The 26,104-nt window shown below is 35.7% G+C and overlaps 1 protein-coding gene and 1 pseudogene across 3 annotated transcripts in view; one reads left to right on the forward strand and one right to left on the reverse strand.

Moving 5' to 3' along the window:
- STAG1 (stromal antigen 1) overlaps window positions 1-26,104 on the forward strand; it is a 425,489-nt gene that overhangs the window by 196,924 nt on the left and 202,461 nt on the right. For all 3 annotated transcript variants that reach the window (XM_032869634.1, XM_032869636.1, XM_032869635.1), the window contains one exon: window positions 9,399-9,495. In XM_032869634.1, coding sequence (XP_032725525.1) covers window positions 9,399-9,495 — 97 coding nt within the window. The remainder of the gene's footprint in view (window positions 1-9,398; window positions 9,496-26,104) is intronic.
- On the reverse strand, window positions 4,674-4,772 carry LOC116874810 (annotated as a pseudogene).

Genomic DNA, 26,104 nt, shown 5'->3' on the forward strand with positions numbered 1-26,104 from the left:
GGGAGTTTTTGTTCCTTGAATGCTTTCCTTAAAGCTCTGTAGGAGGGAAATGAAAATGGTAGCCTCCCATCCTCCACCCGGAGGAGCCACAGCTGGGGCCCCACTTCTCAGTGCGCCCTCAGAGAAAATCGGTTAATCTCTCCTGTATTCCTGGTCTCCAGCCGTATTCTGGGTTTACCCGGTCCCACGTGTTTCTGTCTCTGGTGCACAGCCCCATTTGGAGTCTCCAAACCAAGCAGATGCGTGCCTTCAGAGAGGAAGGTGAATCTCCCCAGACGTGCTACTTGTGGGGTGTCTGCTCAATGAGCAGTGGCCCAGCTGTTCCGTGGATCACAGTTTAAGGTAACCCCGAGCTGAGAGCACACTCCTTGACTCCGTCTCTGTAGTTGGCTTACCCGCTCTGATACCTGCAAGCTCTGCTACACTCAGACAGCCCCGATCCTTCTGTGACTCTGCGGGAGCCCTGAGGCACCATGTCCCCGTGAGTGCTCCATTCCCGCTTAGCTTCTGGAGCGATGTTCCTCAGTGGAGCAGACTTCTAAAAGTTCAGATTTTGTGGTAGCTGCTCCACTGCATGCCAGGAGCCGGCCCCTCCCACCGTGAGCCAGCCTCTCACCCCCGCAGTTTATATTCCCGTCCCTTCGGATTTGCTTCTCTGCACATCCTACCTTTCAGAAAGTGGTCGATTTTCTGTTCCTAGAATTGCTCCTCTTCTTCTGTTTGCTTCCCTATGGGGTTTGTAGGTTTTCAGAATGGTTTATTAACTATCTAGCTGAACTCCTGCATCCTGATGTCATCTCAAGCTGCTACTTCTCCGCCATCTTGTCTCTTCTCTCTGTAATATAGTTTCTTAAGGTGGACATTTAAATCATTGAATTAGACCTTTCTTTTATAAATATTTAAAGCTATATATTTTTCTCTAAACACTGTTTTAGCTGTATTCTATAGCTTTTGATAATGTGTTTTCTTCATAATGTATATCTTCATGATGAATTTACCCCTTTATTATTATAAAATCATTCTTTTAATATTTGTAAAACTCCTTGTCTTAATTTCTTCTTTTATCTGATATAAGTATGTCATAACAGCTTTATTATAGTTAAGGTTTGCATGATACATATTTTTTTCATTCTTTCCGTAGAACCTATTTAAGCTCATTCTGTATGTAAAGTGTGTCTCTTGTAGATATCGTGTGATTGGGTCCTTTTATCCAGTCTAAATGGTCTTTGTCTTTGAAGAGGAATGTTAGTCCATTTCCTTGGTTTTGTTTTAGTTTTCTTAGTCTGAAAAGTTTTTATCTTGCTTTTTTTTTTGGTACGTTTAAAGTGTATAACTTTGATTTGATATATTTGTATGTTACAAAATGATTACCATTATAGCATTAGCTAATAACATCCCATCCCCTTGTATTATTTCCATTTTTTTTGTTTTTGTTTTTGGTTTTTTTTTTGTCGTGAGACATTTAAGATTATAGCATACAGTGTGATTAGCTATAATCCTCATTCTGTACATTGCCCCCTGAACTTTTTAATCTTCTAATTGGGAGTTTATATTCTTTGACTGATTCCTTCCCATTTCCCCTATCTCCCAGTCCCTGGTAACTACCACTCTATGTCTGTTTCTCTGGATTTGGCTTTTTAAAAAAAATTCCCTGTATAAGTGAAATCATGCAGTATATTTTTTTCTCTGTCTGACTTATTTCACTTAGCATTACGACTTGAAGGTTCATCCAGTTGTCACAATGACAGGATTTCCTTCTTTGTGTCGGCTGAAAAGTATTCCAGTGTATAGATACTGCATTTTCCTCATTCATTCATCCGTTGATTGGCACTTAGGTTGTTTCTGTATTTTGGCCTTTGTATAAAATGATGCAGTGAACATGAGCATGCAGATATCTCTACAAGATTCCCCTCAGTCTGATGTTTATGTTTCTGATGTCACATTTACGTTTTCTATATTGTGTATTTATTAAAGTTAAAGTAATAACTAGTTTTAATATTTAATATTTTAATGTTTTTGTCCTTTATCCTTTATACTAAAGTAATTAACACACTACCATATTATAATACTAGGGATTCTGAGTCTGACTGTGTGCTTACGTTTATAGTGTGCCCTGTATTGTCATTTTTTTTTTTTTAAGATTTTATTTATTGGGGAGAGAGAGAGTCAAGTGGGGGCAGGAGGAGAGGGTGAGGCCGACTCCTCCCTGAGCAGGGATCCCGATGTAGGGCTCAATCCTGGGACTCCAGGCTCATAACCTAAGCCAAAGCCAGATTCCTTTTTTTTTTTTTTTAAAGATTTTATTTATTTATTTGACAGACCGAGATCACAAGTAGGCAGAGGGGGAAGTAGGCTCCCCGCTGAGCAGAGAGCCCAATGCGGGTTTCGATCCCAGGACCCTGGGATCATGACCTGAGCCGAAGGCAGAGATTAACCCTCCGAGCTACCCGGGCACCCCTCGAAGGCAGATTCTTAACCAACAGCCACCCAGGTGTTCTGTATTTTGTCATGTTTTCATGTTACGAACAGTGTCCTTTTATTTCTGCTTAAATCTCTTTTCAGCATTTCTTGTAATGCAGGTTTTGTGGTGATGAAGTCCCTCAAGTTTTGTTTAGCGAAGTTGTTTATTTCACTTTCAGTTTTGACGGACAGCATTACTAGGTGGAGTATTCTTGATTGATAGTTTCTTTATTTTTGCATTTTGAATTTATCTTTCCATTTTCTCCTGTCTGCATGGTATCTTTATCTTGTTTTGGTATCAGGGTAATGCTTTCCTCATAGAGTGAGTTTGGTAAAGTTCCCTTCTCTTCTGTTAGAAGGGATTTGTATTAATCCTAATTTGAATGTTTGGTAGAATTCTTCAGTGAAGCTGACTTGTGTACTGTTTTTTTGTTAGAAGGCTTTTCATAACTTACTTAGCCGCCTTACTAGTACATGTTCAGGTTTTCAGTTAGATAATGGTTTGGTCTTGGCAGGTTTATTTGCTAACAATTTATCTATTTCTTTTAAGTTGTCCATTTTCTTAGCATATGGTTATTCATAGTATTATGATCATTTCTATTTCTGTGGTATCAGTCATAACGTCTTTTATGTCTGATTTTGAGTTGTCTTTCTTCTAGACAAGTTCTAAGGTTTGTCACTTTTGCTTAACTTTTAGGAGAAGGATCTCTTAGTTTCATTAATTTTTTCTGTTATCTTTAGTTTCTATTTCACTTATTTCTACTCTTATCTTTATTATTTCCTTCTAACTTTGGGCTTTATTCTTTTTTTTTCCCCCCTAGTTCCTTTAGGTATATAGTTAGGTTATTTATTTGAGGTTGAGGTTTTTATCGTTTCTTTATGGAAGCATTTATCATTGTGAGCTTCCCTCTTAGAATTGCTTTTGTCCCACCCCATAAATTTTGGTATATTAAATTTCCATTTTCCTGTTTTTTAAGCTTAGAAGAAAATAATAGAGAAGAACTACAAAGATATAGGGAGGGGATAATTAACAAAATGGCATTAAGTACGTAGTTATCATTAATTACTTTAAACGTAGATGGACTAAATTTGCAAATCAGAAGAGGTGAAGAGACTGAATGGATAACAAAAAGAAGATCCATCTACATGGTGAGAGACTCTACTTAGATATAAGGACTCTTATGGCCTTAAATCAAAGAGATGGAGAAAGGTATCCCATGCAAATGAAAACTATAAGAAAGCTGGATTAGCTCTGTTTATACCAGCCAAAGTAGATTTTAAAAACAAGGATTGTAATTCGTGATAACAGATCATGTTACATAATGATAAAGGGGTCAATCCAATAAGGTAATGTAGCATTTGTAAATATTTATACACCCAACATAGGAGCACCTAAATATATAAAGAAAATACTAATAGACCTAAAGGGAGAAATGTATAGCAATCCAATAATTGTGGGGGACTTTAATACGCCACTTACATCAATTCGTAGATCATTTATACAGAGTAAGTAAGGAAACCTTAAATGACAGGTTAGGCCAAATTAATAGTCCTAACAGATATTTACAGGATATTCCATCCAAAAGAACAGAATACACATTCTTCTCAAGTTCACATGGAACTATTTTCCAAGATAGATCATATACTGGGCCAGAAAACCAATCTTAATGATGATTAAATTCATATCAAGCATATTTATTTTATGCCCACAATAGTATGAAACTAGAAATTAATTACATGAAGAAAACTGAAAACCCATACATTTGTGGAGATAAAACGTGCTATTGGTGTTTCAAAAGAAATCAAAAGAGAAATAAAATAATTTGATCCATTATTTTTTAAAATAAGCTTTCTGCATTTTCTTCTCCTTTTCCCTTTGGGACTTCAGTGATGTATATCTTATTTCTCAGCATGCCACAAAGCCCATACGCTGTCTTCATTCCTTCTCACTCTTCATTTTGCTGCTATGTTTAGATACTTTATTTGATCTGTGTTCTAGCTTACTGATTCTCTCTTCAGTTTATTCAAGTTCATTGTTGAAACTCTTATTTAATTCTTTTATTAAAGTCATTGTATTCTTTAGTTCCAAAATTTCTATTATTCTTCGTTTTCTTTTTTTTTTGTTAAACTTCTAATTTTGTTATTATATAGTTTTTCTGATATCTTTATCTTTGTTGTCTTATAGCTCTCTGACTAGGTGTATAATTTTTTTTTTTAATATGGAATGCTTAATGAGTTTGCATGCCATCCTTGCATAGGGACCATGGTAATCTCTGTATCATTTCAGTTTAGTATATGTGCTACAGAAGCAAGCATAAAAAACTATTTTGAATTCTTTGTCCAACAGTTTCTGGATCTGGATTTCTTTGGGCCTTTACTGGAGGTATACTGCATTCCTTTTGTGAAGACATATTTCCTTGATTCTTTATAATCCTGAAGCTGTGTTTTCATGTCTGTGCATGAAGAAGCAGTTACCTCTTCCATAAGGGGAGCCTTTTACCTGTGTGTGAGGGCACACTTAATCATGCAGTGACCTTGGTCTGCTGGTGTAGGGTGAGAAATGTGGCATGTGGTGGCACTAGGTCCAGGAAGGCATGATGTCTTTTTGGTTCAGGCCACCATGTTCCACTGCATTGACAACTGCGTAGATTTTAGGGGGAACTGTGGAAGATCTGTACTGGCTGCAAGGGCTGTTTGGGTTCTAAGTAACACCTTCAGGTTTGGTATCTAGGGACTTAGACAGTGATCGTGGCCAGAGCCAGTGGTGTGCACACACATAGCCGTGGTGGGTAGCTGCAGTTGTCTATGCAGTGGAAGAGACCTGCCTCAGACACAGGTATAGTAATAAGTATCAGTGCAGGTCGCAAGGGCTAGAGCCAAATATGGACTCACTGGAAGCTGTAGAGGCCCTGGATGGCAGTGTGGTCTCCTGTGGTGGCATACTCCTTCCAGGCACTCACACTGTGGGAGGCCATGGATGGGGCTTGGGCTGGGGGAGAGGGGTTGTGGGAACATGGTACCAGACAGTGACAGAAGGCAGGGTCTGATCTGAGCCTACCAGTAGCTACGGGGTTTCTTGGCTTTTGGTACACTCACCAGTGGCTGCATATTTCTCTAGCCTTGGGCATTCATGCTGCAATGGAGACCAGTGATGAGTGTTAGGCCAGTGGTACATAGCTAGAGAGGCTACCTCTGAGTGTGGGAACAGCGCTGAACGATGGGAAGTGGCACTAGGCTGGTGTCTTATACTCACCTAGCTGATGCTCAGATTGGCTGCATATGTGGTTCCTTGGCTCCCATTGGACTGCAGAGGGACTCAGGTGACTGGCCTCTTATGCTTCTGCAGCCATAGAGATCCTGCATGGCTGTGGGGCAGATCTGGTGGTGGTGGGAGAAAGTTTCAGGGAGAGACTCAGGTGGCTGATTTTGGCTAACAGAAATATCTGTGGGGAGAAATCTGGCAAGATCCACTGGAGTCCACAGTGGCTGTGCCAATGTTTGGCTTTGCCGGTAGTAAAATATGCAGAGTTTGTCTGCAGAGTAGATCTCTGTGAACCGTGATTGCTCTTGGTGCTTGTCTGGTATTAATAGGTTTTGCTTTTATTCTTTGTTCTTAGCTAGCTCAGTACATCTGTGGGTTGCTGATCTATGGGTGAAACCAAAGCTAGACTTCTGTACACTGCCCTACAAGGTTGGGGGAGCTGGATGCTCACCACACTCTTCCTCTGCTAGCACACGGAACTCTTTTTAGCTGGGAAGTTCCTTCTGAGCACTGTGAAGGGGTGTTAGTTTGGGAGATGGGATTATGCATGCAAAATGAAGTTGCCTTCCTTCTTGTGTGATGATTTCTCACTTTTCTTGTTGTTTAAACATTCTAGATGGACTCTAGATGTCTCCTGGAGTTGTTTGTGGACTGCTGTCCAGTTATTGATCTTTGTGGGATTACGGGAAGCTGGGTTTTTTCACCAAATGATGGGCAGTTTTTTTTCTTTCAGTATTTAAATATGTCTTTCCATTATCCCTTGGCTTTTATTCTTTTATTCTTTTTGATGAAATGTGTGCCATATTTCTTAGCCTTTTGTCCCCTGTATGTACTGTATGGCTACTTAAAAATTATTTTCTCTAGTGAAGATTCCCCACAATTTAATTTTGATGTGTCTTATGTAGTTTTCTGTTTTATTCTGTCCCCTAGACCAAGCCAAGGCCTTATATATTGTGAAATGCTACGTAATCTACCAACCTATGCCCATACTTGGCATTGCCTCTGAAAACCACCAATGTCTGCCAATTCAAGAAGGATTTATCTCTCTGGAGTTTAGTTCTTAAGATTCTTTGGCTTTTACCCCTCTCTGATAACTTTTAAAATCTTTCCTTTCAGAAGCATAACCAATTACACCAGAATCATTTATTAAATTAACCACTCCTTTTCCTCAAAAATTGAAGTATCTCTTTTGTCACAGCTTTAAGTTCTGTATATACCTGGATTTATTTCTGCACTCTATTTTCTTATATTTTCTAGTCCTGTATTACATGCTGTCTATATTGTTTTTAATATCTTTGTGTTAAATTTTAGTACTTTAAGTACTTAACAGGACTTTAAGTCCCTGTTTACTCGTTTTATTCAGAATGTTTTTGGACTCCTCACATATAACTGGTAGGATTATCCATTCATACTGTCACTTTGGGAATTAAAATGTGTTCACCATGTTCAGAGTGTTTTCACAATTATGGGCCTCATGTAGAAGTAGAGAAATGGCTTCCTCTTTAGCTTTGTGCCATACTTCCTTACCTTGGTCAGAAAGCATTTCTGCTTGGGTGTTGAGTCTTAAAATCACTTGACCTGCTTTATCCATTCTTTATCCTCACCACCATTATTAGCCAATGTGTCCTTGACACATTATTCAGCAGAGCTGAACCTTGAACAGATTTCATGGTATCCTCTTTTTCTTTGTATCCTCTTCTACAGCTGTAATATTCTCTCTGATTTTCTGTTTACTTTTAAAGTAAAACCTTCAGACACTAATGTGATGAGACAGAGAAACAGAGTGTTGTATACATTAGCAATTAAAAAAAGTCCTCTCTTTCACATGGAAATAGGGAATATGGTTGCTCCTCAGTAGTAAGAAATCATTAAAGAAGGCATATGCTCAGAGTGGTTAAATTAATAGTATTGATGACACATAGTATTGGTGAGGATGTGGAACACCCAGTCTCATACATTGATAGATTTCATAAGTTGCTGATGGAAGTATAACTTAGTACACTTGTTTTGGAAAATTGTATAGCATTATCTACCAACCATCTATACACATGTATTCTATGTGTTAATAAGTTTGCTACAAAGTTTATGCCCATCAAAATATGTACAGTCATGTTTATGGCAATTTTATTCATGATAGCCTTAAAATGGAAACAGTAGTGTGTCCTTAAATAGTAAAATGGATAGTAAATTATGGTATGTTAATACAATCAGATGCTACCCAGCAATGCAAAAAAAAAAAAAATACTAATACACATAACAACTGATACAGCTTTGATTAAAATAAATCAAACATAAAAAATGATACTATTTATATGAATTTCAAAAACATGTCCACTGTTGGGGAATAATAGTTAAACCCTTTGAGCTGGGAATATTTTTTAACTGGAAGGGAGCATCAGGGAGCCATTTCCGTTTTGGAAATGTCTTATATTTTCATGATGGTTAGGATTACCCAGGTGTATGTATTTGTAAAATTTCATCAAAGTGTAATTGAAGTTTCATACATCTTACTGTATATAATTGTATGTCCATATAGAAGTAAAAATATTAAGAGTGTTTAAAAATTGCTGTCATACATTTTCTCTGATACTGTATATACACCAAAGGAAACCTCAAACAGTATTGCCTACAAGTATGCTATATGGAATCAGTATAAATTTGCCTAACAGTTTAGGAAGACTTTATTGATAGACCTATAAGGCTTTTATTTTTTTAACTCCATATATGAAACTTATCCATATCCTTTGAGTTTCCATAATTTTCTGCAATAACATTTATACCTTTCTTGAATTTATTCCTAGATAATTGTAGTTGTGAACAGGCTGCTCATCCATTTATATTTCTTACATATTGCTAATATCTAAAAGTTGTTTTGTACATTTATCTTTTATCACCTGTCTTGTCAGATTTTTTGCATTGTAAATCTTTTGAGTCATTTTAGTAGAGACTGTTAGGTATTTTTTTCAACCGTTGGAAAGGGAGAATTTTCTTTATTACTATTTTACTAATTTTTATTTTAACTAAAATCTTAAAACATCCTTGCCTTGTTCCTCTTTGAGTTGAAATGTCTTGAGCATTTCAACAAATATATCTTAATCTTTGTCTTTACCTTGTTTGTATATTAATTTCATCTAACTAGTTTTTCTAGGAGTTTACTAAGCTTGGCTGCATAATTTTATCAGATACCATTTTGAAATCTAGTAATATGATCATTTAATTTCTCTCCTTTACTTCATAAATTGAATTATTTGGTTTCCTACTACTGACTCATTCTTGCATTCCAGACAAAAATTCATTTGGTTATATATGGTATGTATTCTTTTTATGCAGTACTAATGAAATAGGTTTTTTTTGATACTTAGAAAATTTCTATCTATGTATAAGTGTATTTAGTGTAGCTTTTGTGTTATTTTCACAGTGTGGTTTGAATATTGGTATCTATAGTTGCTTAGTAATATACTTGTCATATTTATATTGTGGTCTAAACAAATTTTTGAAACCTAGTAAGTCATATTTTAATTACCTTTAAAAATAAAGGAATCTTTAGTTTTATTTAGCTACAGAGAAATGATTAAGTAGACACACACAGATAAAAATCACAAACTTTTAAAAAATTTATTTGCTGTAATATCAATTATTTTGAAGTTTTCATTTTTATATATTTTTTTTTCTACAGTCCGTGGTGGATGACTGGATTGAATCATATAAACAAGACAGGGACATCGCACTTCTGGATTTAATCAACTTTTTTATCCAGTGTTCAGGATGTCGAGGTACATAATGTTGGGATAAATAATTACATTGAGTCTGTCAGTCCAACAGTGTTAAATTTACTTCATCTTTCTTTAGTTATGTATAATCCATCCTATAACTATGACCTGATCTTTTTCTGATAAGAAAAATTATTCTTATTTAAGGATATTTCATCTTGTTTTTGTTCAGTTTTGCAATGAAATAACAAGAGTTCTAAAAATTTATGAAAATTTGAAGGAAATCTAAAATTTGTTTCAATTTGTGAACTGACTGTTTAGATCACAAGCTTTTATAATTAATACTTACTGATCTTATTTGTACTTATGCTCCACATTAGGGATTTTGCTAGCTGCTAACATTCATTACTTTATATCCTTGTTAATACTTTGGTCCTCAGTGTATAGATGAAGTACTTGAAGCTTAATAATTTGCTTTAAGTATCATAAGTACCAGAATCAGGTTTCTTAAGTTATTCATCCATTGGAAATCTGTAGACAGTTTTTTTAAAATAAAATGTAATTTTATTTTTATCATATTGATAGATATTTTCCTTCTCGGGAATAGATAAATCTTAACAGATTATAATGTGTTACATGGGGGAAATCAGCTGGTAAATTAGCATTCTTTGCTTTTCAGCACAGAAAGTACAGTGATCTTAAGATCACTAATACAGTTGATAGCTTGAAGGCTTTTTTACTTCTGTTTGTCACTCACCGTATTGACACAAGTAGTTTATCAAATATTTACAGAACACCTATCCTGTATTAAGCACTCTTCCAGAGTATACTCAAGACAGTCTCTGCAGTATTAGAGTATGTGTAGTTTTCAAAGGAGGTTTTATTACAAGGAGCAGAGAGGGAAATATACCAATAGTGCCTTCTTAAGAATAACAACACTGGTTACAGTTTAATGACCGTATGTGTTTGGCTTTGTGTTTTACAAGAATTTGCTCATTTAATATATTAGTTAATAGATCAGGCAATTATGATTTTTATAGATCACGAAACTGAGATTAAAGGGCTGATGTAAATTTTTGGATATCATACAGTTAGTTTAAGTGCCAGACTCAAGATTCAGAGTCAAGCTTGTCTCAGTCTGGTATCTGTGTCTCTAAAGACAAGACACTATGGTAATAACAAAGAGGGACTTCTGATTTAGCCCAGGCTTTGTATCTTTGTGTGTGTGTAAATGTTAGAATATTTGTAAGAAAGTGCATCTCAGAGAAAGAAACTCCGTGGTGAGACTGAGGCTGAGAAAAAGAAAGTTAAAGGGGATGAGAAAGGTCCAAGTTAACACATTATGTATAACTGCCTTAAGACAAGAAAACAAGGTACACTCTTAGGCATAAATAGAGGTTGAACCTTAATCTGAGAGCATTGAGATTGGTGAAGAGTGGCAGGAGATTATGCTATTTGGAGGAAGGTGACTTTGTTAATTTTGTAGTTTTAAAGGCAATAACTTAGTGATAAAGTAGTTTAAGTGTATTATGTAATCTGTGTTGAGTGTTCTGTTTGATTCAGATTTGATTTTAAATCAATTGGCAGTCTTTAAATTTTTTCCTTTTTTAAAAAATTTTTTTTCCTTTTTTAATTCATTCCCAGTTTTCAAAAGACCAAAAAGCTTTAGAATATATGAAACAAAAAATCTTACCACCTCGTGCCTTCCCATCTATCTCCATAGAGTTAACTGCATTTAACTACTTTGTATATTCAGTTATCTGTCTGTTGGCATTATTTATCTAATTTCTGTATGTTTAAATAGGAATATATATTCTTTCCTTCTCCACCACTGTTACACAAAAGATCCTCATGTATAAGGAGCTTTTTTAATATAGCATCATAGCATTCTTTTGTGTGTATGTACAGTAATTTAATTTAACTGGTCTTCTATTAAAACCCATTGCATTATTTGTAGTCTTTTGCTATTACAAACAGTACTGTAATGAATTAATTTGTGTATACCTTATTTGCTCTTTGTGGAAGAATGTAGAAAAATGTGTTTGTAAAATTATATCAGATATTGCCTAACTTCTATAGGAATTGTACCCATTTTTATTCCCATTAGTAATACATGAGAATGTTTCTTCTTAGTTTCTTCAGCAATGTTTTTATCAAATTTTGGGATCAGCCTTACGAAAGATGTAAAAATGATGTGCCAATGTGATTTTTTTTAATTGAGGTGAAATTCACTTAACATACATAAGCCTATTTATTTATTTATTTATTTATTATAATTAACCATTTAAAATTGTATAGTTCAGCAACTTTTACCATGTTCACAATGTTGAGTGTTGAGCAACAACTTCTCTCTGGTATCAAAACGTTTCATCAGTCCAGGAGTGTACCTCATATTTATTAAGTTACTCATTCCCATTCGCCTCTCCTCCTTCAGCCCTTGGCAAATTCTAATCTCCTTTCTGTTCCTATAGATCTGCCTGTTTTGGCCATCCTATATAAAAGTAGTTCTACAACATCTGACCTTCTGTGTCTGATTTCTTTTACTTAACTGTAATGTCTTCAAGGTTTATCAAGGTAGTGCCATGTATCTATAATTCATTCCTTTTAATGGCTGAATAACATTGTGGTATAGATCACAATTTTTTAAATTTATTCATCTGTTGGTGGACATTTGGATTATTTCCACAACTATAAACATTTATGAAAAAATTCTGTTTGAGTACTTGTTTCTTGATTTTGGGGGTTAAATACATAGGAGTGGAATTGCTGGGTCCTATGGTAATTCTATTCTCCTTTTTTAGGGAACCATCAAATTGTTTTCCACAGCAGCTGTAGCATTTTATATTCCTGTAAAAAATGTTAAAAGGATTCTTATTTCTTCACCTCCTGTCCATATTGTTTACCTCAGTGGCTGCCCCAGTTTACATGCCCACCAACCGTGCTCTAGGGTTCCCTTTTCTCCACGTCCTTGCCAACACTTGCTATTTTCCATTTTTTTTTTTTATTTTAAGTGTCCCTAGTGGGTTTGGAGTGGTATCTCGTTGTGGCTTTGTTTTGTGTTTCCTCAGCTGTCAGTGATTTTGAACAGATTTTCATGTGTCTATTGGCCTTCTGTATATCTTCTTTTAAGAAATGTGTATTCAGTCACTTCTCGACCTTTTGGCTAAGATCAAGTGAAGAAATGTGTATTCAAGTTGTCTGTTCATTTCTAAATTAGTTTTCCTTTTATTGTGCATTGTTAAGAGTTCTCTGTCTATTCTGAATACTAAGCCCTTATCAGATATATAACTTGGAACTACTTTCTTCCCATTTTGTAGCTTGTCTTTTCACTTTCTTAAAGATATCCTTTTGTGCTCAAACATTTTAAATTTTAATTTAGTCCATTTCATCTTTTTAAAAAAATTTTTTGCTCATGCTTTTAGATTCATAAATCTAAGAATCCATTACTAAATAAAAGAGCATGAAGATTTATCCTTTTTTTTTTTTTTTCAAATAAAGACAGTCCCCAACTTACTATGGTTCAGCTTGTGATTTTTTTAAAATCTATTTTTAAAGATTTATTTATTTATTTTAGAGAGAGGTGGTGGAGAGGGGCAAAGAGATGAGTGATAGACAGTCTTATGCAGGCTCGACGCTGAGTATGGAGCCCAGCGTGGAGCTTGATCTCATGACACTGAGGTCACGACCCTAACTGAAACCCAGGAGTCCCATGTTTAATCGACTATGCCACCCAGGTGGCATAGTCACCTCAACTTGTGATTTTTTTTAACTCTATGATGTTGCAAAAATAACATGCATTCAATGGAAACTGTACTTTGAATTTTGTATTTTGTCCTTTTCTTGGGCTTAGAGGTAGGTGATAGGATTCTGTCTCCTGATACTGAGCAGAAACAGTGAGCCACACCTCCTAGTCAGTCAGGTAATAACTGGTGGTAAACTTTATAACCAATACACTCACAACCTTTCTTTACCTCTACGATCATTCTGCTTTTCACTTTCAGTACAGCATTCAGTAAATTACATGAGGTATTCAACACTGTATTATAAAAATAGGCTTTGTATTAGAAAGTTGTACCCAACTGTAGGCTAATGAAGTGTTCTGAGCACAGTTAAGGGAGGCTAGACTAAGCTATGATATTCAATGGGTTGGATGTATTAAGTGCATTTTTGACTTAATATTTTCAATTTATGTATGTTGGGCTTATCAGGTTGTAACCCCATCATAAGTGAAGGAAAATCTATAGTTTCATAGTTACAGCTTTATATTTAGGTTGTTGATTGTGGTTAATTTTTGTATATGGATGATTTTAATTTGTATTTCTCTTTTGAGTGAGACTTGAGAGCTATTTCTATTACTTTTTCTTTGAATTCTCTGTTTCCACCCCTTGCCAATTTTCCTATCTAGTATCTTCTTGGTTTCTGAAGAGGCATTTGAAAAAATGGATTTTAGAACATTTTGATAAAAGTCATAGAATGATCTTAATATGATTAACGAAGAAAGCACACTGTCTTTCTCATCAGTGGAATATAATAAAAATCCAGAAATATACCCAAATACTAATGAAAATTTAGTAAGCATATCTTAAAACATAGGAAAGAAGAGAAAGGCAAATGACATCTACACTGAGAGTCACCTATCAGATTGATAAATTTGAAAATTGCAATACTCTGTTGGTTAAGCTATTTGAAAATAGACATTGTTACATTGTTCCTTGGAATAAAAATTGATACATCTCTGATGGAAAGAGATTTGGCAAGAGCTACCAAAACTACATTTGTTTTTATCCAGCCAGTCATCCTACTTCTGTAAATTTGCCATGAAGATAGACCTCCAGAATTAAGAAAATAAAGGCACAGTGTTACTTAATATAGTATTATTTGCTATGGCAAAATGTTGGAAACAACTTAAATACTCATATATGGGAGAGTGATAAAGTAATTTGTCATGGAGGTATACAATGGAATTTTGTAAAATTCCACTGTAAAAAAGAATGAGGAAGATCTCCATGGACTGATGCAGGGAGATTTTCAGGATACATTTTTAAGGGCGAAATGCAAAGTGCAAGAGTGTCTACAGTGTGCAACTTTCTTTGGAAGAAAGGGGAAAATGGAATACATATATTCTCTATAGCAAATGGAAACAGGAAAGACCAAACAGAATATTGACTGGCTACCTGCAGGGTGTTGTGTGTGTATGTAAATGAGGTGGAAAGTCTAGAGGGAATTGGGGTGAAAGGATGACACTTAATTTGAATATACGTTCTTTTAAATTGAAGTATAGTTGATATACAATATTAATTTGAGGTGTACAACATAATGGTTTCACATTTATATACACTATGAAATGTTCCTCATGATAAATGTAGTTCTCTCTCACCTATACAAAGTTATTACAGTATTATTGACTACATTTTCTATGCTGTATTTTTCATTCCTGTGACTTGTTTATTTTATAACTAGAAGTTTATACGTCTTAATCCCCTTCTCCTACTTCACCTAATTCCTCCCTCCACCCCTTTGGCAACCGTCAGTTCTCCATATTTACAAGTCTGTTTCTGTTTTCTTTGTTCATTTGTTTTATTTCTTAGGTTCCACCTATATGTGAAAACATAGGGTATTTCTCTTTGTCTGACTTGTTTCACATAGCATTATACCCTCTAGGTCCAAGCATGTCATATGGATGTCCATCAGTTTGCCATGCCGATGGCAAGATTTCATTCTTTTTTATGGCTGAGTAATACTCTGTTGAGCATGTGCATGTGCATGTGCACATGTCTGTGTTTGTGTGTGTGTGTGTGTACACATATACCACACACACACACACTCTTTACCTATTCATCTATTGATTGATGTTTAGGTTGCTCCGATATCTTGGCTATTGTAAATAATGCTGCAGTAAACATAGGTGTGCATATGTTTTCAAATTAGTGTTTTCATTTTCTTCAGGTAAATACCCAGAAGTGGAATTACTGGATCATAAGGTATTTCTATTATTAATCTTTTGAGGACCCTTCACAGTATTTTCCTTAGTGGCTCACCAGTTTATATTCTCACAGTGCAATACGGCTTCTTTTTTCTCCACACTCTTGCCAATACTTGTTATTGCTTATCTTTTTTATATTGGCCATTCTGGCTGGCGTGAAGTGATACCTCATTGTGGTTCTGATTTGCATTTCCCTAGTGATTAGTGTTGAGCATCTTTTCATGTTCCTTATGTATTCAAGGGAAAAATGTCTATTCATGTTCTCTGCCCATTTTTAAATCAGATTATTTGTTTGGGGATTAAATTTTATAAGTTCTTTATATATTTTGGACATTAATCCCTCATCAGATATATAGTTGCAAATATTTTCTCCTATTTGTTACATTGCCTTTTTGTTTTATTGCTGGTTCGCTTCATCGTGCAAAAGCTTTTTAGTTTGATGTAGTCCCAGTTGTTTATTTTGCTTTTGTTGCCCTTACCCAAAGAGATAGAACCCAAAAAGTACTGCTAAGACTGGTGTTCAGGGGTTTACTGCTTATGTTATCTTTTACGAGTTTTATGTTTTCAGGTCTTACATTTAGGTCTTTAATTCATTTTGACTTTATTTTTTATATGGTGAAAGAAAGTAGTCCAGCTTTCTCTCTCTCTCTCTCTCTCTCTCTCAGCTAAGTAAATCTTTAAAAAATCTTTAAACAGAGAAAGTGGTCCAGTTTTATTCTTCTGCATGTAGCTGCCCAGTTTTATCAACATGGTTTATTGAAGACTGTCTTTTCACCATTGTATATTCTTACTTCCTTTGTCAGAGATTGATTGACCATATATGCATCAGTTTATTTCTCTACTCTTTGTTCTCTTCTGTCGATCTGTGTATATGTTTTTGTGCCAGTACTATACTGTTTTGGTTACTGTTGCTTTGCAGTATAGTTTGAAATCAGGAATTCTGATAACGTTTGCCTTTGTTCTTCTTTCTCAAGTTTGCTTTGGCTATTTGGAGTCATTTATGGTTCCATATGAATTTTAGGGTTATTCTAGTTCTGTAAAAAAAAAATGCTATTTATATTTTGATAGGGATTGTATTGAATCTATGGATTGCTTTGGGTTGTATGGACATTTTAACAATATTAAATCTTTGTATCTTTTCTTTTGTTTGTGTTGTCTTCAGTTTCTTTCCTCAGTGTCTTATTGGTTTTCAGGGTATAGGTCTTTCACTTCCTTTGGTTAGCTCTATTCCTAAGTATTTTATCCTTTTCGCTGCAGTTATAAATTTCTCTTTCTGCTAGTTACTTATTAGTGTATACAAACATAACTGATTGTTTATATTAATTTTGTATCCTGCAACATTACTGATTTTATTTATTCTAATAGTTTCTTGATGGAGTCTTTAGGTTTTCTATATATAGTATCATGTCATCTGCAAATAATAACAGCTTAACTCCATACTTAACAATTTGGATGCCTTTTCCTTCTTTTTGTTGTCTGATTGCTGTGGCTAGAACTTACAGTTTATGTTGAATAAAGGTGAGAGTGGACATCCTTGTGTTATGCCTGATCTTGAAGGAAAAGCTTTCAGCTGTTTACCATTGTGATGTTAACTGATTTGTTATATATGACCTTTATTATGTTGAGGAGTGTTTCTTCTGTATTCTCTTCAGAGTTTTTATCGTGAGTGGAGTTTGAATTTTGCCAAATCCTATTTCTGCATTTCTTGAGAGGATCATAAAGGTTTTTAACCTTTTATTTTGTTAATGTGGCTTATCACATTGATTGATTTGCAGATACTGAACCATCACTTGCATCCCTGGAATAAATTCCACTTGATTATAGTGAATGATCCTTTTAATACATTATTGAATTAAGTTTGCTAATATTTTGTTCAGGATTTTTACATATATATCCATCAGGGATATTGGCGTATAATTTTCTTTAGTTTCTTTGTCTGGTTTTGGTATATATGTAATGTTGGTCTTGGAGAATGAATTTAGAAACATTATTTTCCTCCTGAACTTTTTGGAATAATTTGGGAAGGGTAGGTATTAACTCTTTAAAATGTTTGGTGGAATTCATTTGTGAAGCTATCTGATTCTGGCCTTTGGTTTTTGGGGAGTTTTTGATTACTGATTCAGTTTCATTGCTAGTAATTACTGATTCAGTTTCATTACTACTAATTGGCCCAGATTTTCTTTTTCATTCCCAAGTCATTCTTGGAAAATTTTGTGTTTCTAGAAATTTATCCGTTGCTTTTAGGTAGTCCAATTTGTTGGTATATAGTGTTTTGAAGCAGTCTCTTACTTTTTGTATTTCTGTGGTGTTAGCTGTAATTTCTTTCATTTCTGGTTTTTAAAAAGTCCTCTTTCTTTTGATGAATGTGGCTAAAAGTTTATCTGTTTTCTTGATCTTTTCAAAGAACCAGATCTTAGTTTTATTGATCTTTTCTATTATTTATTTTGTCTGTAATTAAGTTTTTTCCATTCTTGTTCTTATTTTTTCTTTTTATTAACTTTGTGCTTAAAATTGTTCTTTTTCTGTTTCCTCTTGGTGTGAGTTTAGATTATTTGAGCTCTTTCGTTGTTTCTTTCTTGAGGTAGGTTTGTGTTGCTATAAACTTCTCTAGTACAACTGGTTTTTCTTTTCCAAATATTTTGAACTGCTCTGTTTCTAATTTCAATTATGTCAGTTTATTTTCTGATGTACTTTTTGATTTCTTTCTTGACCCATTGGTTGTTTAGTAGAATGTTTAGTCTGTAGGTGTTTGTGGTTTTTTTCAAGTTTTTTTCTTGTAATTGTAAGTTTCATAGTGTTGTGATTGGAAAAGATGCTTGATAAGATTTCAGTCTTCTTAAATTTACTGAGACTTGTTTTGTGGCCTATCATGTAATCTATCCTGGAGAATCTTTTATTTTGCACTCAGAAACTGTATTCTGCTAAATTTTGGTGGAGTGTTCTGTATATAACTGTTCAGTCTGTCTCATCTATTATTGTGCTGTTCAGAGACAGAATTTCCTTATTGAATTTCTGGTTGAATGATTTATCCAGTGATATAAGTGAGGTGTTAAAGTCCTCTACTATTATTGTATCAATGTCAGTTTCTCCTTTTATGCCTCTAAATATTTACTTAATGTATCAAGGCATTCCCATGTTCAGTACATAGATATTTAAAATTGTTACATTTTCTTGCTGGATTTATCCCTTTACCATTAGGTATTGTCTGTCTTTGTTGTTTTAGTCTTTGTTTTGAAGTCTGTTTTGTTTGATCTATATTGCTATCACAGCTTTTTTTGGGGGAGGGTCTTCTATTTGCATAGAGTATCTTTTTCTCTTTATTCACTTACAGTATGTAGGTGTTTTTAGGTCTGAAGTGAGTTTCTTGTAGTCACTCTGTAGATGGGTCTTTTTTTAGTTTACATTTGCCCTTTTGGTCAGATCATTTCAGTCCATTTATATTTAATGTGTGGTTATTGATATGTATGTACTTAATGTTGCTTTGTTAACTGTTTCCTGATTGTTTTGTAGTTCTTTTTTTTCCAGATTTTTCTTTTTTTATCATTATGTTCTGTTAGTCATTATATAGTACTTCATTAGTTTTTGATGTAGTGTTCCATGACTGTTTGCATATAACGCCCAGTACTTCCTGTAGTACGTGCCCTCCTTTTTTTTATTTTATTTTATTTTTTTTTTAAAGAGTTCATTTATTTGACAGAGAGAGAGACAGCCAGAGAGGGAACACAAGCAGGAAGAGTGGGAGAAGGAGAAGCAGGCTTGCCACAGAGCAGGGAACCTGACTTGGGGCTCGATCCCAGGACCATGGGATCATTACCTGAGCCAAAGGCTGATGCTTAATGACTGAGCCACCCAAGCGCCCCACGTGCTCTCCTTAATACCCATCATTGGGCTAACCCACCCCCCACCTACCCTTCTGAAACTCTCAGTCTGTTTCTCAGAGTCCATAGTGTCTCATGGTTTGTCACCCCCTCTCATTTCCCCTGCGTCATTTTTCCCTTCCTTGCCCTAATGTTCTCCGTGCTACTCCTTATGTTCCACGTTTAAGTGAAACCATATGATAATTGTTTTTCTCTGTGTGACTTATTTCACTTAGCATAATCCCCTCCAGTTCCACCCATGTCGATGCAAATGGTGGGAATTCATCCTTTCTGATGGCTGAGTCATTGTATGTATGACTCTATTGTATGTATGGACCACATCATCTTTATTCATTTGTCTAATGAAGCATCTTGGTTTCTTCCACAGTTTGGCTGTTGTGGACATTGCTGCTATGAACACTGGCATGTATGTGCTTCTTCTTTTCATTACATCTATATCTTTGGGGTAGATACCTCATAGTGCAGTTGCTGGATCATAGGGTATCTCTGTTTTTAACTTTTTGAGGAAACTCCCTGTTGTTTTCCAGAGCGGCTGTACTAACTTTCATTCCCACCAGCAGTATAAGGGGGTTCCCCTTTTTCCACATCCTCTCTAACATTTGTTGTTTCCTGCCGTGTTGATTTTTGCCATTCCAACTAGTGTAAGGTGGTATCTCAGTGTGGTTTTGATTTGAATTTCTCTGATGGCTAATGATGTTGAACCATCTTAGCCATTTGTATGTCTTCTTTGGAGAAGTGTCTGCTCATGTCTTCTGCTCATTTTTTGACTTACTTGTTTTTGGGTGTTGAGTTTGAGAAGTTCTTTATAGATCTTGGTACCAGCCCTTTGTAGTGTCATTTGCAAATATCTTCTCCCATTCCGTGGGTTGCCTCTTTGTTCTTCTGACTGTTTCCTTTGCTGTGCAGAAGCTTTTTGTTTTAATATTAAGTCCCAAAAGTTCATTTTCGCTTTTGTTTCCCTTGCCTTTGGAGACCTGTCTTGAAAGAAGTGGCCGATGTCAAAGAGGTTACAGCCTATGTTCTCCTCTAGGATTTTGTAGTTCTGCTTTGTACCTGTCTTCTTTTACTCTCTTGCCTTTTGATTTGATGACTTTCTTAGCATTATGCTTTTTTTCTTTCTCTTTATTTTTTATGTCTGTTGTAGGTTTGGTTTGTGGTTATCATGACATTCATATATAACATCTTATGTATATAACTGCTTATTTTATGTTGATGGTTGCTTAAGTTTGAACACATTCTAAAAGCATTACATTTTTACTCCCTTTCCATGTTTTATGTATACGATGTCATATTTTATTATCTTTGTATTTTGTGTATTCCTTGATGAATTATTGTAGGTAAAATTTATTTTAGTATTTTTGTCTTTTAACCCTCATATTAGCTTGATAAGTGTTTATCTACTTCATTTACCATGTTTTTACTTGTATCAGTGATATCTTTTCACAGTTTTTATTACTTCTTTTATTACTTCTAATAATAATTTTTTTCTTTTCCAGTTAACAAAGTTCTTCTAGAATTTTAAAGCCCATTTAGTGATGAGGAACTCCTTTAAACTTTTATCTGGGAAACTCTTTATCTTTCTTTCAGTTTTGAATGATAATCTTACCAGGTGGTATACTCTTGGTTGTAGGTTTTTTTCTTTTTAGCACTTTGATTATATCACACTTCTTTTGGCTTCTGAAGTTTTTTTTGAAAAATCAGTTTATGGTCTTGTTGGCGTGTCCTTGTATGTAACTAATTGCTTTTCTCTTATTCCTTTTAGGATTTTCTTTAAATTTTGCATTTTAGTTATTTGTCTTGCTGTGGATCTCTTTGGGTTCGTTGTGTATGGGCTCTCTTTTCTGTCTACCTAGATGTCTGTTTCCTTCTCCAGGTTAGGAGGTTTTCAGCCATTAATTTTTCAAATAATCTTTTTGCCTTTTTCTGTTTTCTTTTGGAATACTTATAATGTGAATGTTGGTACTCTTGATGTCTACCAGAGTTCCCTTAATTTATTCTCATTTTCTAATTTGGATGTCTTCCAGATCACTGATCCATTCTAAATCTTCTAATCTTTTGTTGATAATCTCTAGTGTATTTTTCATTTCAGTTATTGTATTCTTTGGCTTTGATTGGTTCTTTTTTATATTTTCTCTCTTCGTTGAAGTTCTCACAGAATTCATCCACTCTTATCTCAAGTCTGGTGAGAATCTTTATGATTGTTATTTTGAATTCCTTACCAGGAAGATTGTTTATCACCATTTCATCTAGTTGTTTTTCTGAGATGTTGTCTTGTTTTTTTCATTTTTCTGTCTCTTCATTTTGTCTTATTCTATGTGTTTGTTTCTATGTATTAGGTAGGTCAGGTACAGCTCCTGGTCTTGGAAGTAGTGACCTTACGTACAGGTATTCTGTGGGGTTTATTAACTCAATTTCCCGAGGTCACCAAAACTAGGAAATTTAGGGTTTACCCTACATGGACTGTGTGCGCCTTCCTGTTGTGACTGTGCTGCGTCTGCTGTGGTTGTGCTGTTTTGGTGTGGCTGGTCTCTAGCCCTACTGGCTGTAATGAGCATTTTTAGCTACTGTGGGCACACTAGTGGACAGGGATGTCCCTTGACTTGGCGGGCTTGGTGTTCTGGCTGCAGCTTCAGAAGTTGTTTTGTTGGGTGTGGTTAGCCCCCAGCCACAGCTGGCTGAGAGACTTAGCTGCAGCTTTTGTGCTGGTAGTGGTGGTGGTGGTAGGGTGGCTCTTTAACCCCTCCCAGGGCAGGAGCTGCTTTGGAAGAGTGCCAGTCCTGGCTAGGGCTGTCTGTCAAGTATGACAGGGCAGTAGCCACTTTGGGGGGACACTGGTTTCAACTGAGGTTGGCTGCTGGGTGTGACTGACCAAGAGGCACTTTGCTGGATGCCAGCTGGTGCCAGTCCCCAAAGGATCACCAAGGCATGACAAGGGGTGCCAGCAAGACCGATGGCTAACATCAGAACTGTCTTTTGTCATCTCATTGGTCTACCTAGGCTGAAGGAGAGCAAGAAAAATGGTGCCTGTCAGCACTTCCACTTCTGAAGAAGGTTCACAGATTCCTGCTGTTTTGGCACATGCCCTAAAATTAGTCAGCATGTCGTCTTTGTTAGGGCACCAGGGTGGCTCAGTGGGTTCAGCCCCTGTCTTCAGCTCAGGTCATGATCTTAGGGTGCCTGGGCTCAAGCCCTGAATTGGGCGCTCTGCCTAGAGGGGGGGCCTGCTTCCCCCCTCCCTTCCTGCCTCTCTGCCTACTTGTGATCTCTGTCTGTCAAGTAAATAAATAAAATCTTAAAAAAAAAAAAAAGTCGTCTTTGCAATACAGGTGCTTTGCAAACTGCTATCTCAGGGCTGGCTCTCAGAATGAGTGATACTGTGTACTATCCCATCAGAGCATTTCTCAATTTCCTGTAGCACTCTTGCTCTTCTTGCAGTTAAGCCCTGTTGATTTTCAAAGCCAGACACTAATGGGGCCTTATCTTTCTTATGTAGAGGACCAGGGTGGTGATGGTGCCTGCTATGGGGCTTGATCCACTCACTCCTCAGGTAATCTATCTGTTTCTGTGATATCTTTCTTGCTTGTTGGGCAGTTCCACTATGTTTTTTGTTTGTTTGTTTTTTGTTTCTGATTGGCTCTCTGCCCCTCCTACCCTTCCTAAGGTGACTTTTTCTTTATTTCTTTAGCTCTGGAATAGCTGTTCAGGCTTCAGGTTTTTTTTTTCAGAGTGAGTTATAGTATATACAGTTGTAACCTTGGTATGTCTGTAGGATGAAGTTATCTCAGGGTCCTCATACTTTTGCATCTTCCCAAGCTCCTGAAATGTACTTTGAGATAGTCCTAACTTCTGGAATTACCTTAATGCTTCACATTTTCAGAAAAACCAAAAAACAAAGTTGTAAGAAAAATCCTAAATTGTTTGCAAATGAAATATACAAAACCATTTACCATGCCATACCATAAATAACATACCCAAACTGAAGAGTGTAAAAAGTACTAATACTAAGTAAAGTAACTTTTTTTTTTTTTTAAGATTTTGTTTATTTATTTATTTGACAGACAGAGATCACAAGTAGGCAGAGAGGCAGGCAGAGAGAGAGAGGAGGAAGCAGGCTCCCTGCTGAGCAGAGAGCCCGATATGGGGCTTGATCCCAGGACCCTGGGATCATGACCTGAGCCGAAGGCAGAGGCTTTAACCCACTGAGCCACCCAGGCGCCCCAGTAAGGTAACTTTTGAATTCAGTTGTTGGGCTTTAAAACTAGTAGGAGAATGCTTGAGGTAGAACACAGTATTTGCCTAGTTTCAGAATGTCTTTTTGCAAGATGTCTATTATTTATAACAGGTAAAAGAGTAACCTTATAGTATGTAAATATAGATTCGACCATAATCAAATGATGAAAGCAAATATTTCCAGTTATTTACCTAGTTGGTAGCATGTGCTTCCCAGAGTGCACTTACAAGAATTCAGCGTCATTCTTTTCCATAGTTTCCTTCCCCAAAGTGCAGAGTGTAAATCTCTTCATGGGGAAACATCAAGCAAGCTCAGATTGAGATATATTCTTTAAAATAACTGTTCTGTACACCTTAAAAAGTTAGTTGTGAAGTACGACTTACTCATAAACTTTTCTAGATTAATGACTGAAGAAACATGGCAACTCAATGCAGTGTGCAATACTAGATTTTTTCTTTTGACACAACAGATATTATTGAGACAAATACTGAAATCAAATTAGTTCTGTGGATTAGAACATATGTATTTTACATCATTGTTAATTTTATGATTATGGGATGTTGTGTAAGAAATTGTTTTTGTTGGGGGAATTATACACTGAAATATTAAAGAATAAAGATACATGAGGAGTGAAAGGATGAATCAAATACAAATACTTACATATGGGAATTTAGAAATTCTTTGTATCCTTCTTACACCTTTTGTGTAAAGTCTGAAAGTAAAAGTAAAAAAAAAAAAATGGAAAGGGAAAAAGTTTTTTAATCATAAAACCAACATTATGTTCCCGGGAAACTGCTGGAGTCATTTTCACAAAGTCAAAGGAGGCAAAGTAGCCCACTCTCACAACTCTTTAATATTATTTTGGTGATACAAGTCAACACATTTAGACAAGGAAATGAAGTAAGTATGATATCTAATTCAAAATACTACTGAATGTTTAGAAAGTTCAGGAGACCAACAATAAAATAATTACGTAAATTATTAGGCTTATAGAGTCAATATAAATAAATTAAAATGTTTAGTTTATATAAGAATAGTCAGTTAGATAATGGAATAAAAGACCTCCCCCCCTTTCTTCCTAAGATTTTATTTATTTATTAGAAAGAGAGAGAGAGAGAGAGAGAAAGCAAGAGAGTGAATACAAGCACGGGGAATGGGGGAGGGAAAAGCAGGCTTTCCACTGAGTGGGAGCCTGATGCAGGGCTCAATTCCAGGACCCCGGGATCATGACCTGAGCCAAAGTCAGACGCTTAATGACTGAGCCACCCAGGCACCCCAAGACCTCCCCCTTTTTAAGTTTTTATTTAAACTCCAGTTAATATGCAGCATAATACAAGTTTCTGATGTATAATATAGTGACTCAGCACTTCCATACAACACCCAGTGCTTATCACGTTAAGTGTACTCCTTTAATCCTCATCACTTATTTCATGCACACACACCCCCCTCACTTCATAACCATCAGTTCTGTTTTTTGGTTTACCCCTCTCTTTTCTTTACCCTTTGCTTGTTTGTTTTGTTTCTTAAATTCCATGTATGAATGAAATTATGTGGTATTTGTCTTTCTTTGACTGACTTGTTTTGGTTATTATAATATTCTCTGGCTCCATTCCATGTTGTTGCAAATGGCAAGATTTAATTCCTATTTATAGCTGAGTAATATTCCATTGTATATATAGTATCACATCTTCTTTATCCATTTATCAGTTGATAGACGCTTGGGCGGTTTCCATAATTTGGCTATTGTAGAAAATGGTGCTGTAAACAAATGGGTGCATATATCCCTTTGAATTTGCATTTTTGTATTCTTTGGGTAAATACCTAATAGCGTAATTCCTGGATCCTTAGGGAGTTTTATTTTTAACTTTTTGAAAACCCTCCATCTGTTTTCCAGAGTGGCTACACCAGTTGCATTCCTACCAACAGTTCAAGAGGATTCACCTTTCTCCACATCCTTGCCAATACCAGTTGTTTCTTTCTTTCTTTCTTTCTTTTTTTTTTTTAAGATTTTATTTATTTATTTGACGGAGAGGTTGAGAGAGTGCATAAGTAGGAAGAGCGACAGGCAGAGGAAGGGAGAAGCAGGCTCTCCGCTGAGCAGGGAGCCTGATGCGGGACTCGATCCCAGGACCCTGGGATCATGACCTGAGTCGAAGGCAGCCACTTAACCCACTGAGCCAGCCAGGCGCCCCTGTTGTTTCTTCTGTTGTTGGTTTTAGCCATTCTGACATGTGTGAGGTGGTATCTCACTGTAGTTTTGATTTGTATTTCCCTGAAAAGGAATGATGTTAAGAATCTTTTCATGTATCTTTTGGTCATCTGCATGTCTTTCTTTTGGAAGATGTCTGTTGTCCATTTTTTTAATTGGATTATTTGTTTTATTGGAGTATTGAGCTTTATAAGTTCTGTATATATTTTGGTTGCTAACTCTTTATCTGGTATGTCATTTGCAAATATCTTTCACCATTCCATAGTTGCCTTTTAGTCTGATTGTTTCCTTTTCTGTGCAGAAGCTTTTTATTTTGATGAAGTCCCACTAGTTTATTTTTACTCTGTTTCCCTTACCTTAGGAGATGTACC

The sequence above is a fragment of the Lontra canadensis genome, unplaced genomic scaffold (genome assembly GCF_010015895.1).
Source record: "Lontra canadensis isolate GAN:19392208 unplaced genomic scaffold, GSC_riverotter_1.0 scaffold38, whole genome shotgun sequence".
Lineage (NCBI taxonomy): Eukaryota > Metazoa > Chordata > Mammalia > Carnivora > Mustelidae > Lontra > Lontra canadensis.